Consider the following 16,163-nt stretch of genomic DNA (forward strand, 5'->3'; position numbering starts at 1 on the left):
AGCTGAGCATTCTGTGTTTTATTTGGCAAACCTACATTAGAGGGATAACTTAGAAGTGGAGGTAGGGTGAATGGAAAGAAAGGAAGACTTTCTTCAGATAGTGACTTCTAAGGCAAAAGGCAGAGGGAAATCTTTCCAGGTGGAAAGGAAGTCTCAAAGTAACTGTCAATCTAGGAACTGAAAGAGGCAAAGGAATTGAGGGAAGGAAAAAGGAAGGGGGGAAGAGGGGTAATGCCGGTGGAAGATAAAGCCTGAAGTGGAAGATAAAGCCTGAGGGAAAAGACACTGTTGTAAACACTTCGTACTTTATCACAAGACGGGTGTGATTCCATTAAAGAACCTTGAGCAGCCCATTTTGGCTACAGTGTGAAAAATGGACTGCAGTTCGGCTGGCAAGATACTGAGACTAGTAAGGGGGCTACTGATGCAATTCGGGGTCTCAATGGAAGCCTGTACAAAGGCGACGGGAAGACAGCCCCGTTAGTCTTCCTAGGGGTGGCAACGAAAAAGCCAACTGCAAAGAGGACTAGAAAGGACGACGTAGAGGAAGGAAAACCAGGAGAAGCACATATGATGGGTAACAATTAAGAACCAGTCAACAAGTGAAATGTTTTTTGAGGATTCAAGTAAGATAAGGACTGTGAAATGATGCCTAGTTTAGCCGTAAGGAAATCATCTGTGGCCTTGGCAAGGGAAGACTCAGAGAAATGGTTGAGGCCAAACTAGGTTGCTTTTGGTTGAGGAGAAAACGATGCTGGGCTGGGAACCAGGGGGCAACACCACAGTCCCGCTGCCTCTTTGCCCTTTTCAAAGCTGAGGGTCAAGGACAGAGTAGAGTTTGGAGAGGCAGCGGGAAGCGTCCCAACCAGGCGGAACAGCACAGCAGGTTAAGGTCCTATCCTTTCCTAGCGCACACTTGACTGACAGAGCCGAGCGCCAAAGACTGAGCGCAGAGCGGGAGGCCGCGAACCACAAGGGGGAGGAATTCCAGGACACTAACCCGGAACCGGTTTGGGACTCGGCTCCCATTGTGAGGCCAGACCTGGGGCGGGCCGTTAGCCAGAAAGCCATTACCTTCTGGACCAATGAATAAGACGCTTCGATGGAGCGGCAGCCGCATCAGCCAATGGATTACAGAAAGGGGATGGACGAAGTAAGGGGCGGGCAATCAATGAAGCATCTTTTTTTTCTATACCCCTTAGAGGCGACTAGGCGGAGGTGCTGCAGGGTCGTGGGTGTACGGGTAGTCCCAGAAGAGGCGGCGACTACGCGGACGGTGGGTGCCTTCGCAGCGGGAAGGCCCCGAAGGGGTCAGCGGCAGGTGGCTGCCCCGTCACTCCCCTCCCCCCCGCTGCCAGCTCTGGCTCTGGCTCTTTGGCGTAGGGGACGCTAGGCAGAAGTACCCATCGTGTCTGCAGCTTGACCCGGGACGGTGGGAGGGCCCAGGCTACTGAAACCAGACCGAAGAAGTTTAGGGGCACTTGATCGGGACTCGAATTTAGTATGTGGAGAGAGGACCCTCTTTCCTGGTTACCCCGTCTCCCGCCAGGTGCAGCCGCAGCGTTATGACCGAGTCAGGTGCGTTCCCGCTGCTCCTGGGAGGCCTCCTGGGCATTCGGTTTTCCTGGATTCTTCCCAGGGATTGTGGCAGGGCATCGGGAGGGAAGCGCGAGTGAGGGCTCCTTTATTAATCTTATCACTGGCGGTTTTAAGTAAACTTTAGTTATTTACATACCGCAATTTCAGAGAAGTTTTAGAGAAGAGCATTTTCTTTGGCAGGGAAGTGATTTTCCTTTAACAGTGATTTTCAACCTTTTTCATCTAATGGCACACATAAACTAAGTACTAAACTTCTGCGGAATAGCAAAGAAATATATTTTTGCTTATCTGACAAAAATGTAGGTATAATTTTGATTTGGTCACACTGGACGGCTGTTTTGTTGTTTGTTGTCATTTTTTAATTTTACAATCTAAGGAAAAAGGTCAGTGCCTTGTCCAAATAGTCAAATATTGCATGTTTTAAAAATTCTTGCTGCACAAGAATATGGAGGGAGGGAGTAGTGGGTGGGAAGTCGGTAGATTTTGTGATGCTTTTTTCTTCTAGAGTAGCCTAATGAATTTACTCCTCAATTTTGGGGGGACCTAGAATTTATTGCTTGATTTTCCTCAAAAAAACTTTTAATTCTGTCTTATTATGCAGTATTTAGGAACTTCATTCCATTAGTCCTTGAAAAAAAATTGCCCTGTTATAATATGCCATTGGTGGTACATCATCTTCATAAAGATTACGTAAGTGAACTATTTATTATACCTATTTTCAACCAGAAAAGAATGATTGTGAAGTGGCATTTGTGAAAATGACTGTTCTCTGTGACTCAGCATGGAAGGTCTATGAATTTTTAGAGGTTGCAACTTCTGAATTACCTTCTATAAAACTAGGGAAGACCACCAATATAAAAGGGTAATACTTGTTATCTACAGTAACACATTTCACATTTTATGAGACGTTATATCCCTAGCACCAAGAATATGTGCCTGACACATAGTAGGAGCTCAACAAGTATTTGAATAAATCATTGGGTAATGGATGACAGAAGCACAAGCTCTCTTAAATGAATTCAACAATGTAAAGGAGAGACAGAAAAAGAAAAAAAAACACATTTCTAGAAATAGTTTCTAACCCTGCAGGCATAGCTACCAAATTTAAAGTCAAGGTACATTAATTTTGATACTTTCTAACATTAATCAGATGTCAAAAGATTTTACACAGGTAAGCCATGACTGACTAGAAATGTAAGATACATCCTAATATTTCATTAAGGTAACAAGTGTGTGTTGAAGTGCATTTGGTCAATGAAATTGTCTGTTTAGCATAGAACAGTCAGGGACAAAGAGATAACAGTTTTGTAAAAGAGATAAGGAGTTACAGATTGTTGGGAAAAAAATAGGACATGAAAATAACAATTACTGCTGCCAAAATTTTAGAACTATGTTGACTCAGGCATAGTTTTAAGAAGACTGTTAGGTCTGTCACGTACCAATAAGTTTACCACAATCCAATTAATAAATTGATCTCACAGTCTGCAGCAGAATCTGGTGATTGATAGCTGCATAAATCAGGATTGTTTTAACTATAATCATTGTTTATTATTATATACTTACATTTTATGTACACTGCTCACAAAAATTAGGGGATTAGGGAACGTGCAGATACTCCAGTATTTTCAGCCTTTTGTATAGTGCATTTTCACCAATGAAATAAAAGTTGGTTTTCAATCTCATTTGCATAATTGAACAACTTTCTTTGACTTGTTTGCTTTTCTGATGTTCTTGTTAAATAAAAAAAATGCTTTTTTATCACTTCATATTTATTTTGAAATATCCCCTAATTTTTGTGAGCAGTATATTATAGTTTATATATTATTACAGTAACATTGTCTTTATAGAGAAGGTAACCTGCCTGAATTTCAAAAATATGTGAACTTATACAGATATATATGTGTTCTGTAGTAAGTATTGTAGCAAAGTATAAGGTCTTTCTAAGCCAACATTAAAAACGTCTGCTGATGTTTGGCCCCAACCTAGTTTCTCCCCTTTATTACTGTCCCTCAATCTACTTGTTTTATAAGATCCAAACCAAATGCTGGTTTCTTCTTACAGCATCCTTGATCCTACCAAAAATTTCTACTTTTTTCCTGAATTCCCAGTGTATTTTGTTAGTACTGCTTTTGTTGCACTTTTCATTTATTTGCATTATTCATCCAGTAAAAAAGTTTTCACCTACTGTGTCCAGACATTGTACAAGGAAATTGATAAGAGCTGATACTTGTTGAGGGCTTACTAGATCATAGGCATTATGAAATTCTTTATTATTGTTATTTTAAATTTATTGATTGATTTTAGAGAGAGAGGAATTGGAAAGAGAGAGAAAGAGACGGAAACATTGATCTGTCCTTATATGTGTCCTCCATGGATCAAACCAGTAACCTCTGCGCATCAAGATGATGTTCTGACTAATTGAGCAATCCTGCCAGGGCCATTGTGAGATCTTAATTGGATTATCTCTTTTACTCCTCAAACCATCATGAGTTTTAATTATTTTTTCCCATTTATAGATGAGGAAATAAGTTTTAAATGTTAAGTGATTTGCTTAATATGGCAGCACTAGTAAGTAGTAGAATTAACATACAAGCCTCGGTAGTCTGTGTTCATATCACAACTTCTACTTTGTAATGTTATAATTTTTTTTTTTGTATTTTTCTGAAGCCGGAAACGGGGAGAGACAATCAGACAGACTCCCGCATGCGCCCAACCGGGATCCACCCGGCACGCCCACCAGGAGGCGACGCTCTGCCCACCAGGGGGCGATGCTCTGCCCCTCCTGGCGTCGCTCTGTCGCGACCAGAGCCACTCTAGCGCCTGGGGCAGAGGCCAAAGAGCCATCCCCAGCGCCCAGGCCATCTTTGCTCCAGTGGAGCCTCGGCTGTGGGAGGGGAAGAGAGAGACAGAGAAGAAGGAGAAGGGGAGGGGTGGAGAAGCAGGTGGGCGCTTCTCCTGTGTGCCCTGGCCAGGAATCAAACCCGGGACTTACGCACGCCAGGCCGACGCTCTACCACTGAGCCAACCGGCCAGGGCCTATAATTTTTGACATACATATGGTTACATCTCATTTTTCTCTTCAGTTTTTTCACTTTTTTATATTTCACATCTCTACATTTCAGCAGTCACTGCTTTTTTAGTTACGTATGTGAATGGAATTAATATATACTCATGTAAAATATAATACATAATGTGTGTTCATGGATACATATATGCTATTAGAAACATGACTTCCCGGAATCTCAGGAAATCATTCATTTTACGTTGTTGGTGGAGAGAGACTTCCACTTTGTTTGGTAACTTTATATAGTTTTTCTGACCATATATGTGTATTTTGCTTTTTCAAAAAGTCAACAGGGATTTGTGGGTATTTATGGGACTTTAAAAAATGTATTTTTCTGTAATAAAAATCCCTCATAAGTATACTGATAACAGTGTTCAATACGTCAAAGTAAACCAGTGTACTCTGGGCTCATAAACACTACATGGCTGAAACAAATGGCTGTGCATGTGATCCTCAGAGCCGACGATTGGCCAGAGCGAGTGAACCTGTTGCAAGTCGTAGCATATTCTGTGTATAAATGTTCCTAAATTGAGAATTAAGCTTCTTCGAGTGTGTACACACACGTGGACACCCATATACATTTCCTTTCTGTTGTTGCTTGCCTTACCTTCAGCATTGACATGGGAATAATGTTGTTGCACTAAACCATATTTATACTCTCATATGGCATTTATCACATATATTCCATTATGTGGTTGTAGCATAGTTTATTTGTCCAGTCCTTTATTGATAAATATTTATATTTGTTTCTACCACACTTTTGCTTTAAAAATATGATAGTGCTTTTTCAATGGTTCAAGAAACTATTTAAATAGTCTGAGACATTTTCTATCTTTTGAAAACAAAATTTCATCCTTAATACATGTTAAGTATTTAATTTGATATGGAATTTGATATAATTAACTTTTATTTTTGAAGACATCTAACCTGATTTCATTAAAAATATGTCTGATAACCTGGTTATCATTGGTCACACTGCATAAATAGTAATATAGCCTGATTACTTAAAACTTTCTTGTCAGATTTTGTATAACTTGTTGACCGTTATGTTCTTTGGCATTGTTATTTTCTGGGTAGTTTATCTAAAGTCTTTACATAATCTCATAAGCTGCTCCTTGCCTATATTGACTTGGGCTGCCTTTTTCTTTTAAACATACGCTCTGCCCATAGAACTTTTAGTTTCACTACCTTCCTTCCTTGAGTTATTTTGTTTCACGTTCTACTCTTTTCAATCACTCAATCACCTTCCTATTTAACGTTATATTTTTATGTCTATTGAACATACTGTCTCTGGAGCAGGTGGGCTACTTGCCTCTCAGGTCCTCATAGTGCTGGAGCAGTTGGTAGGGGAAGGAAAAAGCCAAGTTTTGACTTCTGTTCCTTGAAGTATGCTGCCACAGTAGTACTAACGAAAAGCATATTTGGGCTAGCTTAATGATTTGTAAGTCATTTTGCTTCAGTTCTTTTTTATATGGCTTAGAAGCTGAATACTTTTCCAGCCCATTTGATAACTTGAATTCAATAAGGAATGTTAGGCCAAAGTGCTGATTAGATGTGGTCCCCTACAATTACAGTTCTTCATGAATGTTCACTAAATTGACTTGGAATTAGATGTTAAAACATTCAACTTTCTTAATTTTTATTAGGTAATATTTGAGATATGCAAAAAATAATGTAACTAAGTAGACTAGTAAACCAGCCACCTGACCACTCAACAAAATAAGTTCTATTTTGTAACATTTGCCTATTTTCGTGTTGTAAATTCTGCCATCTGGCCAGTTTCCGGCTCCCAGCATGACATCAATGAATGTGGAGTTGGGAAGACACTTGCAAAATTGACTACCAGCTCACACCAGCAGGTTCCAACATACGCCTAATTATTGCGTATATGTTATGAAGCATAAAAGATCCATAGACCTACCACTTGACCTGGGCACAGAAATACCAATATTATTGTGACCTTTCTGTTTCCTATGTCAAAATTACTTAAAGATTTTTGCCTTTGATGCAATAATACCAAACTTAACTTACTTAGTGTGTGCCTAGAACTATTCTCCATATTTTAGTAAATCCTTTAGTCCTTACAGTATCTCTATGAAGTATCACAATTATTTTACAAGTGAGTTGCACACAGGGAGTTTAAGTCACTAAGCTCACACAATTAGGAAGTGGCAGAGCCAATTTTCTAACCCAGACAATCTGACTTTGCTGTCAGACTTTCACAGACAGCACAAAATTTCTGGTGCACCAGCAGTTGGAAAACCACTGTCTCTTTTGATGATGCTCTTTTTTTCTTAATTTTGAAATTTGTGTTTTATTTATTGATTTTAGAGAGGAGAGAGGGGGTAATAGGAGTGGGAAGCATCAATGCATAGTAATTGCTTTTCATATGTGCCTTGACTGGGCAAGTCCAGGTCTCTGAACCAGCGACCTCAGCGTTGCAGGTTGACGCTTTATCCACTGCCACCACAGGTCAGGTGATGATGCTGTAATTTATGAGTACATTTGCCTAATGGTAACAGGAGGACTCTATTTGACTGTAAGGGCAGTGATTGCCTAAGCCAAGATGAAAAGTGCTGCTACTGATCAGGCATTCCAATTTAGTGGATTGCAATTTTATTAAATTATCTCGGGAAATTTTGGAAGTCTACATGAGAATTGGTTTGCTTGCAATCTTTTTGTTGTTGTTTTTTTGTTTTTGCATGCTTTGTCCTTTTTATGGGAATGTGACAGTGACAGTGATGTTTTGAGAGTTCATTTTCTGCTCTTTTGAAATTTGAGTTCTCTCTGACCTCCATTTTGGGAGCAAGTGGCAGTTCAGGAGATAGTTATGTCGCATGAGTGATGGGAAACAAAAAGATAGTGATGAGCATGTTTTGGTGATGTTATTAGATACATACAGAATCATTTAAACAAAGATTACTGGGAACTTCAAAAGGAAAAATTGTATAAAAGTTTAGTATAATCATAATAAAAATACCCTTTTTATTTGTTTAGAAACAAGGAGGTTACATCCACTTTTAAGTTCTAAACAGAAAAGGCTCAAACAATGATTAAAAAAAAAGATTTGTACATTTTTCAATTAAATTAAGTTAGCCTTATGCAATTGTTATGTTTTGCTTCAGTAGAAGATACCATTTGAATTGCCGATTACTAGAGAAATATTTTTCACATTAATAAAAATTATAACTTGGCTGACATTAAACTACTTAAGAGAAGAAACCATGGTAGAGTGAAACCTAACTGGTTGAAGCTTTGAAATGTTTTTCTGCCTATATACAGAACATTATCCAAACCTTTCACATATATAAGACTCTGCTCTTTTTGAAAATCTTCTAAAAGACTCAAATCTCAAAACTTATCAGCACATTTAAGATGTAGCAATCACAAGCTGCTAATTAAGTGGACGGAAATGTAACCTAAGAGAACCTGGAGACAAGTTCATTTAACTGGCTGCATAGTTTGCAAATTATTTAACTTCTTTTAATTTTATTTTGCAAATAGAAATGATGGTATCTCACATTCAATGCTCTGGTGGAGATTTTATGACAGACTATGAAACTTAGTAGATTAAAGGTATTTTTCCTTCATATTGGTTAGGAAGTGTTTATGATCACATAATAATGGAGCTGGAAGGGCCCTGAGTAATCTCATCCCACCCTCCCATTTTGTAGGGGAGGAAAAGTCAGCTCTTACTGTGATCAAGGAGTGAATTTGGAAGTCAAAAACATGGTTTATGAATATGTCCTTTACTCTTTCTGGGCCCTTGTCTCCCATTACCTACTTTTAAAATCTCTTTTCCAAGGAAAAGACTCACTCAACGCCTTTTCCAGGTTCCTACTGTGCCTTCTCATAATAATGTAAAGGCTAGATGACAGAAAAACCACATTTGCTGTCTCCATTGTCATGAGGGATTTTATCTGTGCTGTAGATTCTGCCAATCAGATGCACTTGTTTCAGATCTGAAATCAAAGTGTGTGGGAGAGTCAAGTCAGTTAAGCATTTGTGTTATAATGGTGTGGGTTACACAGTGATTCTCAGATTTTAGCGTATGTTAGAATTATCTGAGGTCTTATTGAAGCACAGGTTTCTATACCAGGTCCCATCACCAGAGTTTTTGATTCAGTTGGTCTGGGGGTGCCTGAAAAGTTTACCTTTCCAACAGAATTCTGTTGCATATCACCTCTTCGATGCTTTGACAGTATGACTTTCTGAAAATTGGAGAAACATTCTGTCCTGCATCCATCTAAGAGCAATGTTTATAAGTATCTTTTCCATTCAGAATTTATATTAAAATTTTGCTATGGATATTTTAAAATTTATTTCATGGAGGCTCCAAATACAATTGCTTTCCTATGTCATGATCTTCAACTCTGCTATTAAAATCGCCCAGGACAGCCTGACCAGGCGGTGGTGCAGTGGATAGAGCATTCGACTGGGACTAGTGGAGGACCCAGGTTTGAAACCCTGAGGTTGCGACTTGAGCACGGGCTCATCTGGTTTGAGATATCGAAAGGACAGATAATCAGAGGGACAGATAGGGACAGGTTTGAGATATCAGAGGGACAGATAGGGACAGGTTTGTGCAAATGTGCTGAACAGGGAAAGAGCTGGACAAGAATCCCCATTCTGAAAGAAGGCCAGTGTAGTTGGAGTAGAAAGGATGGACTGGGGAGAGTCGGTGGGGAGGGAGCTGGAGAAGTAGGAAGTGGGTCAAGTGTGAATAGCGGCAATTAGTGAGGAATCCAATTAGTGAGGAATCGTGACAGCAGCCCAGGTAAGAAAATGGTGCTGCTGGCAGGGACAGGAATAAATGTAGGCAATTTTGAGCCATGTTTAGAGTTTTTTGTTTTTTGTTGTTTTGTTTTTGGTTTGTTTAAATTATATGTATATAAGTTAATTATATATATAAATTAATTTTATATATATATATATCTTACTGGGTTTAAGTGCATTGCAGAAGTTAAAGGTTGACTGATTTTTACTTTTTTCTCTTTAGGAATTAACCAGCCTGCCTTGGCTACTTTGCTACTAATGAACAGTAAACTGATATAAACGAAGTGCCAACAAGGGATTGTTCTTGATTTCTATATTTTGTAGCATTGCTCAAACTTTTGTCAGTCTTCTCTAAAAGTAAAAACTGCATTTAAATTAGAAAAATGAAGCAGTTGAAAAGGAAAAGGAAAAGCAATTTTAGTGTTCAAGAAACTCAGACTCTTTTGAAAGAAATTACCAAAAGGAAAGAAGTCATTTTTTCCAAGCAGCTCAATACGACCATTAACGTGATGAAGCGAATGGCGTGGGAGGAGATTGCGCAGTGCGTGAACGCGGTGGGAGAGGGAGAGCAGAGGACCGGCACGGAAGTGAAAAGGAGGTACCTGGACTGGCGGGCGCTCATGAAGAGAAAAAGGATGAAGGCGAACATTAAGCTGGTTGGGTCTGGCTTTCCCCTGCCCTCATCTGATTTAGATGATTCTCTTACTGAAGAGATAGATGAAAAGATTGGATTCCGAAATGATGCAAACTTTGATTGGCAAAATGTGGCCGATTTCCGGGATGCGGGTGGATCCTTAACCGAGGTCAAAGTGGAAGTGGAAGAAAGAGATCCCCAGAGTCCTGAAGTAAGTATTAGCCTGTGGGCCCTTTTATTCATTTAATTTCCCCAGTTCTGATATGTGAGTTAATTATAGTCCAGGAACAGTTCAGAACCTCTCAGATTTTCAAACTAACTTAAAAATAGCATATAAAGTTATTCCATTTTTTCTTTATATCATTTATCTCTTCTCATCTAAATATACTTCTCTCAGTGGTGGCAGTGACATCTGCTAATTCATTGTATTATTCAGACTTCAAAGTAAATGGTTTTATATCCTCAAACGATACAAAAAGATTTTAAGAAATATTTAGTCAAATTAACAACCATGAAACAAATAATACTGACAATTGCATTCCTCTTTTCTTTTAGTTTGAGATTGAGGAGGATGAAGAAATACTGTCATCCGTTATCCCAGATTCCAGGAGGGAAAATGAACTTCCAGATTTCCCCCACATCGATGAGTTTTTTACTTTAAACTCAACACCATCGAGGTCTGCATTTGATGAGCCCCATCTGCTTGTAAACATCGAGAAACAGAAACTAGAGTTGGAGAAGCGTCGGCTGGATATTGAGGCGGAGAGACTGCAGGTGGAGAAGGAGCGGCTGCAGATCGAGAAGGAGCGGCTGCGGCACTTGGAATTGGAGCACGAGCGGCTGCAGCTGGAGAAGGAGCGGCTGCAGCTGGAGAAGGAGCGGCTGCAGATTGAGAGGGAGAAGCTGAGGCTGCAGATCGTCAACTCCGAGAAGCCATCTCTGGACAGTGAACTTGGTCAAGGAGAAAAGTCCATGCTTCAGCCACAGGACATAGAAACGGAGAAACTAAAGCTTGAGAGAGAACGCTTGCAACTGGAGAAGGATAGACTGCAGTTTTTGAAGTTCGAATCGGAGAAGCTGCAGATAGAAAAGGAACGCTTACAAGTAGAGAAAGAGAGACTTCGAATTCAGAAGGAAGGGCACTTGCAGTGATTTCTCTGGGTCTCCATTAGCAGATACTTGTAAACTGTAGGTTTTTCTCTGTATTGGGTAATATGAAAATGGTTACAGGATTAGCTGGGGGTTTTCTCCCTGTTTAATGTCAGTGTTTTCAGTAGGATAAAGATAGTTATATGTGAGTAACTATATGCTTAGGTATTATGTTATATAACAATTATGTGCCCTAGTATAAAGAGTATAGCAGGAACTATTGTGCTGTACGCCTTAAATTAGTAAAATTACATAAGTGTGTATAATCTGTGCTCTCGGAGTTCACAGTTATGTCTGTAAAAGTCTAGCTCAGTGGTTTTCAACTGGGTGTGATTTTTGCCCCCAGGAGACATTTGGCAATATTTGCAGTTTTGGCTTTCAAAACTGAGAAGTGGGGGTTGGGGGTTGCAGACAGTTTTGGCTTTCAAAACTGAGAACTGGGGGCTGGGGGTTGTTGCTGGCATGTAGTGGGTGGGTAGAGGTCAGGGATGCCTACATCTAACAGTGCACAGGACAGACCCCTACAAAAAAAGGATTGTCCAACCCAAAATGTCAGTATTACTGATAGTGTGAAACCCTATTCCAGCCTGACTGTGTACCTCTATAGCTTTGTTTTATAGTTTCAGAATATGAAAACCTCAGATATTCATGTGAATAGTTACTTCAGTGGCCAAAAAATGTTAACTATGAAACATTACTGTGTAGTATATAGAATTTAGGAAGTGATGAAAATTACAGGTATTTTATTTCCATGTTACCATCTGTAAATGATCTGATTCAGAAAACAATACAGGGAACATCGAAGATTGTCCAAAATGAGTCACTCTGAAAAGCAGTTCTTCATCCAACTATTGATGGTTTAGAAGCAACACACACTTCTTAAGCTTTGGTTCCCTTTCTTCTTGGAATCAATTTTTATAGATTAGATTTAAATATTGTCATTTCAACCATGTACTGAAAGCTTAAATGTGAGTGGTTGAAGCTAGTAAGATTGATACCAATATACAAATGGTACCAATAGCCCATAATTTTGAACTCAGTGAGTGGTTATATGATTTTCAAAATAAATAATAGCAGTTATTTGGGAGTGGGGGTGGGGGGGAATGTCCTCTGAGTCCTCATGATGATGGAATGATAGTAGCCGTGTGTTATGAATTAGGAACACACTTCTTGCACACTGTCTGACTTAATCTGTAGAATACTTCTTGAGAGTGATATCTAATATTATTACTTAATTTGGGGCTCAGAGAAGTCACACGGTGAATAAATCGCTGTTCTCATATATTGTAGTGTACTTTGTCTTTGCCCTTCCTAAGGAACAAAGGTTTTATCTTTAGTCCCTTCGGTATTTATTCTGAGACCAAGGGCTTGCTTAAACTTATGATTTGCCTTCAGTCCCCTGAAGGTACTTTTCCCACAATTCAGGTGATTCTCATGCACACTAAAGTTGGGAATCACTGCACGAGATCACTTTGTATTTCCTGATTTCCAGGGCTGACACGTAGCTTTAATACATCTCTTTTGTTGACAGATACTACCTTGAATCTGCGTTTGTTCCTTGTTAATTTAAGAATGTCTTGAAACTCTATGTGATGTCAAAGTATGAGTATACAAGGAAAAAGTATAATTCTGCTTAGTTACCTTGACTTTGAAATAGTGTTATTTTTTTATTACTGAAATGCTTCTACCCTAGAATAAAATTTGTCTCTACTAACTATCTGAAAGCTTATTTCAAGTGATGCTTTGTGCTGTGAAGGTTGAAGTTATCAAGCCTGGGAAAGAGTGTTATGGTGAACGGGCTGGGGAACTTCATACATTATTTTATTTGTTCTTCAGGACAACCTGTGAGCTAAGTCATTTTATACCTACTTTTATAAGAAAGGAAACAGTGCCTCGTTAGTTTAGTTAACTAAATACCTTAAAAATGACATACCAATCCTCATGCAAGATTTTAGTGTAAGAGCTCTAAGAAGTTGTAGTGAAGTTTGTAGGTGTAGTTATGTGTTGTATCTTTGCCACTTAACTACTAGTGAAAATCATTTAACTTGCCCCGTTTTGTTTGCCTCATCTATAAAACGGACTTAACGATACCTGCTGTGCTTCATAGTTTGTTTGTTTTTTGCCTTCCTCATTCTTCCCAAGTTGTTGATCAAGCCTTGTCTTCTTTAGATGCTGACGTCAGCCTCTTCCAACCGCACATGTAGTCCTTAGCATGGAAGCATGTGCAACCTGTATATCAGCAGTCACCTGTCTCTCAGTTCCTTCCTTTCTCTTCCTCCCTCATGACGTTTCCAGAATAGATTGCCTCAAAATACTGCTTTTATTATGTCCAGAGAATAAACAGTACATGAAGAAGTGGAAGAGGAGCAGAGCTCTAGAAAGATCATAGGTCTACACCCAGCTCCCCTTTGACAGCTCGGTGATATGAGGCAGGAGGTGTCTCTGATCCTTACTGTTCTTGTCTTGTACATTGAATATATATGCCCTGCTTGACTCTCACCATGTCTGGAATAATAGCATTCATATATGAAAATGCATTTTAAAACCAGAAAGGAGTTTAATGATATTACAAACATGTCCCACCTGAAATGAGCCTCCCATTTCCTTCTCTATGAAGTATAAAGTCCTCAAATGTCCTTTGCCTACTTTAAGATTTTCTCTTACCAACATAATTAAATGTTGGTCAAGCTGCTCTCCAAATACTCCACTAATTTTTCTTCCCCCTTTTTTTATTGTGTTGCTTTAATCCTTGACCTTTCCATTTTTCTGTCTCAGTGTGACAGCGGAGCAAAGCTTTTTCAGATCTAGGGACTTGGTCATTTCTACCATTCTCTACCATATTTTGCTGAATAAAATTGGAATATTTTATCATGTAAAATTGGTATTCTGTCTTCCAAGTCTCCCTGAAGAACTTTTAAATAAATATGTTAAAGTCAACAGTCTTCTCAGCTTATGACTCATTGCCCACTTGTCTGAGCACCGCTCCTAAACAGTAGGAACGGGCCCTGGCTGCCACATGTGTATGCTGTGACTCTGACCTTTGGCTGTGCTGTTTGCTCTTGCATTAGAAGTGGACTTGGGATGGCCTTGTATTCCCTGACATAACTACCATTTGGAGGATTCTCTTTCCCATTAAAGATGATCTGCATCCTGACTCAGACCAAATGTGTCTCTTGATTCAACAAACAGAGTGACAAGGATTTTAATTTGTATGTATTCACTAAGTCCTCTCATGCCCTCTTATGAGACTCAGGTCAGTTGTTGGGTCTAGGTTCTCTTTGTTCCCTGTGCTATTTCCAGATCATTGTTCATTCATTCCCTTATGAAAAAGAAAAAAAAAAACACCCCTCACCTTTGATGCGGACACCCAAAATCACTGTCTTCTTTTCATCACAGTTCTCAGTAACACTCACGCATTGACTCACCTCTCTACCATTGGTCAGCCTAGGAAGTTCCAGGTAATTCTGGTGTAGGGTGAAGAATCCTTGATAGCTCTGTCCACTTAGTTCTGTTTGTTATCACCTGTTTCACTTCTTCCACTTCACCTTGAACACTTGTTCTGTCTCAGTATTCTGAGTTGAGCCTCCTCTCCTTCATAATAACAAATCCAATGACCAACCCAGTGACTATACCCCCAAGCCTCCCAGCTTGCTGCAGGTGTTTGTCAACCTCAGGACTCCAAGTCCAGCTCCCCTTCCAATTTCTCCTCTCATAGCAGTTTTCATCCCTGCGCAGATTTCATGATCGCCATCTCACTCATATACCCAGGCAGGTTAGCTGCTCCAAATTCAGTCTCTTCTGGGCTCTCAACACTGCAAATTTACTCTAGTTCTTTAGTCTCCTCTTATCTCTCCAAAACCCTGTGGACTGTGTTTTCCAAAAATGATATGTTGAAGTTCTAACAGCAGGTACTTGTGAATGTAATGTTATTTGGAAATAGTATTTGCAGATGTCATCAAGATAAAGTCAAACTGGGTCAGGATAGACCCTAAATCCAATGACCAGTTTCTTTATTGGAGGCAGAGATTTGGATACAGGAATACACACAGGGAGACATGTGAAGATAGATGCAGATTGGAGTGGTACAACTGTAAGCCAAGGAATGATTTTGCTGGTAACTACCAGAAGGTAGGAAAGAGGCATGGAACAGATTCTCCTTCAGCCTCCAGAAAGAACCAATCCTGCTGACACCTTGATGTCAGATTTCTGAACTCCTGAACTGTGAGGTTCCTAAATTCCTAATGAAGTTGACACGAAACTAACCATTACATATACTGAGTCAGAAACTGAGATGAGATCCAACAAATCTGTTTTTGGCTCTTCAGATGATTCTTATATACACTAAGGTTTGGAAACTACAGTTCTATACTTGTTACCTACATGCTCAGCCATCCCAATGGCTTCAATTATTATTTACATACTGACTCTCAAAGTTATATCTCTAGCCCAAATTTCTACTCTGTTCTATTCAAATGTTCCTCAGACATCTCAAACTCAATGCATTCAACCTTGAACTCATGATCCATCGCAAACCTGGTCTTTCTGTTCATGATCTCATTAAATAATAACATCCTTCTCCAAGATCTTCAAGCTAGAAACCTGACATTCATCTTTGACTCATCCTTGTTTTTCACATATAAATCCAATCAATCGTGGTTGTCTTGTGGATTTTACCTCTAAATTTTTCATTCTGTTCACTTTCCATTTCCACAGTCAACACGCTATCCCTAACTCCTCATTGTTTCATTTGGATTAATGCACTACTTTTTCCAACCCTTCATTCCCCATGAAGGTGATGTTTTGCTTTGTATTAATGCAAATCTGGTTATTACTTAATAATGGGTGATATGTCTGTTTCACCTATGCTTTGTATTATTTAGGATGCCTTTGATTGCAAGTAAGTAAAACTTTAATCTTAAATGGCTCAAAGGATAAAGACAA

The 16,163-nt window shown here is 39.3% G+C and overlaps 1 protein-coding gene across 4 annotated transcripts; it reads left to right on the forward strand.

Moving 5' to 3' along the window:
- The first annotated feature begins 1,159 nt into the window (after nucleotides 1–1,159).
- On the forward strand, nucleotides 1,160–14,159 carry MSANTD4 (Myb/SANT DNA binding domain containing 4 with coiled-coils). 4 transcript variants are annotated; one of them, XM_066247632.1, is made up of 4 exons: nucleotides 1,160–1,276; nucleotides 2,201–2,289; nucleotides 9,663–10,284; nucleotides 10,629–14,159. In XM_066247632.1, exons 3-4 carry the CDS (start codon nucleotides 9,823–9,825, stop codon nucleotides 11,223–11,225), a joined length of 1,059 nt encoding a protein of 352 aa, XP_066103729.1. In that variant the 5' UTR covers nucleotides 1,160–1,276; nucleotides 2,201–2,289; nucleotides 9,663–9,822; the 3' UTR covers nucleotides 11,226–14,159. The 4 variants fall into 4 exon arrangements, with proteins under 4 accessions (XP_066103729.1, XP_066103720.1, XP_066103738.1 ...); XM_066247623.1 differs by having other exon boundaries at nucleotides 1,187–1,578; XM_066247641.1 differs by lacking the exon at nucleotides 2,201–2,289 and having other exon boundaries at nucleotides 1,187–1,578.
- The last annotated feature ends 2,004 nt before the right edge of the window (nucleotides 14,160–16,163 follow it).

This window comes from Saccopteryx bilineata, chromosome 1, assembly GCF_036850765.1.
Source record: "Saccopteryx bilineata isolate mSacBil1 chromosome 1, mSacBil1_pri_phased_curated, whole genome shotgun sequence".
NCBI classification, from domain to species: domain Eukaryota; kingdom Metazoa; phylum Chordata; class Mammalia; order Chiroptera; family Emballonuridae; genus Saccopteryx; species Saccopteryx bilineata.

Coding starts and splice junctions, on each gene's coding strand:
- MSANTD4 (XM_066247632.1), top strand. CDS start 9,823: ATGAAGCAGTTGAAAAGGAAAAGGAAAAGCAATTTTAGTGTTCAAGAA. Junction 10,285..10,628: donor GAGATCCCCAGAGTCCTGAA/GTAAGTATTAGC, acceptor CTTTTCTTTTAG/TTTGAGATTGAGGAGGATGA.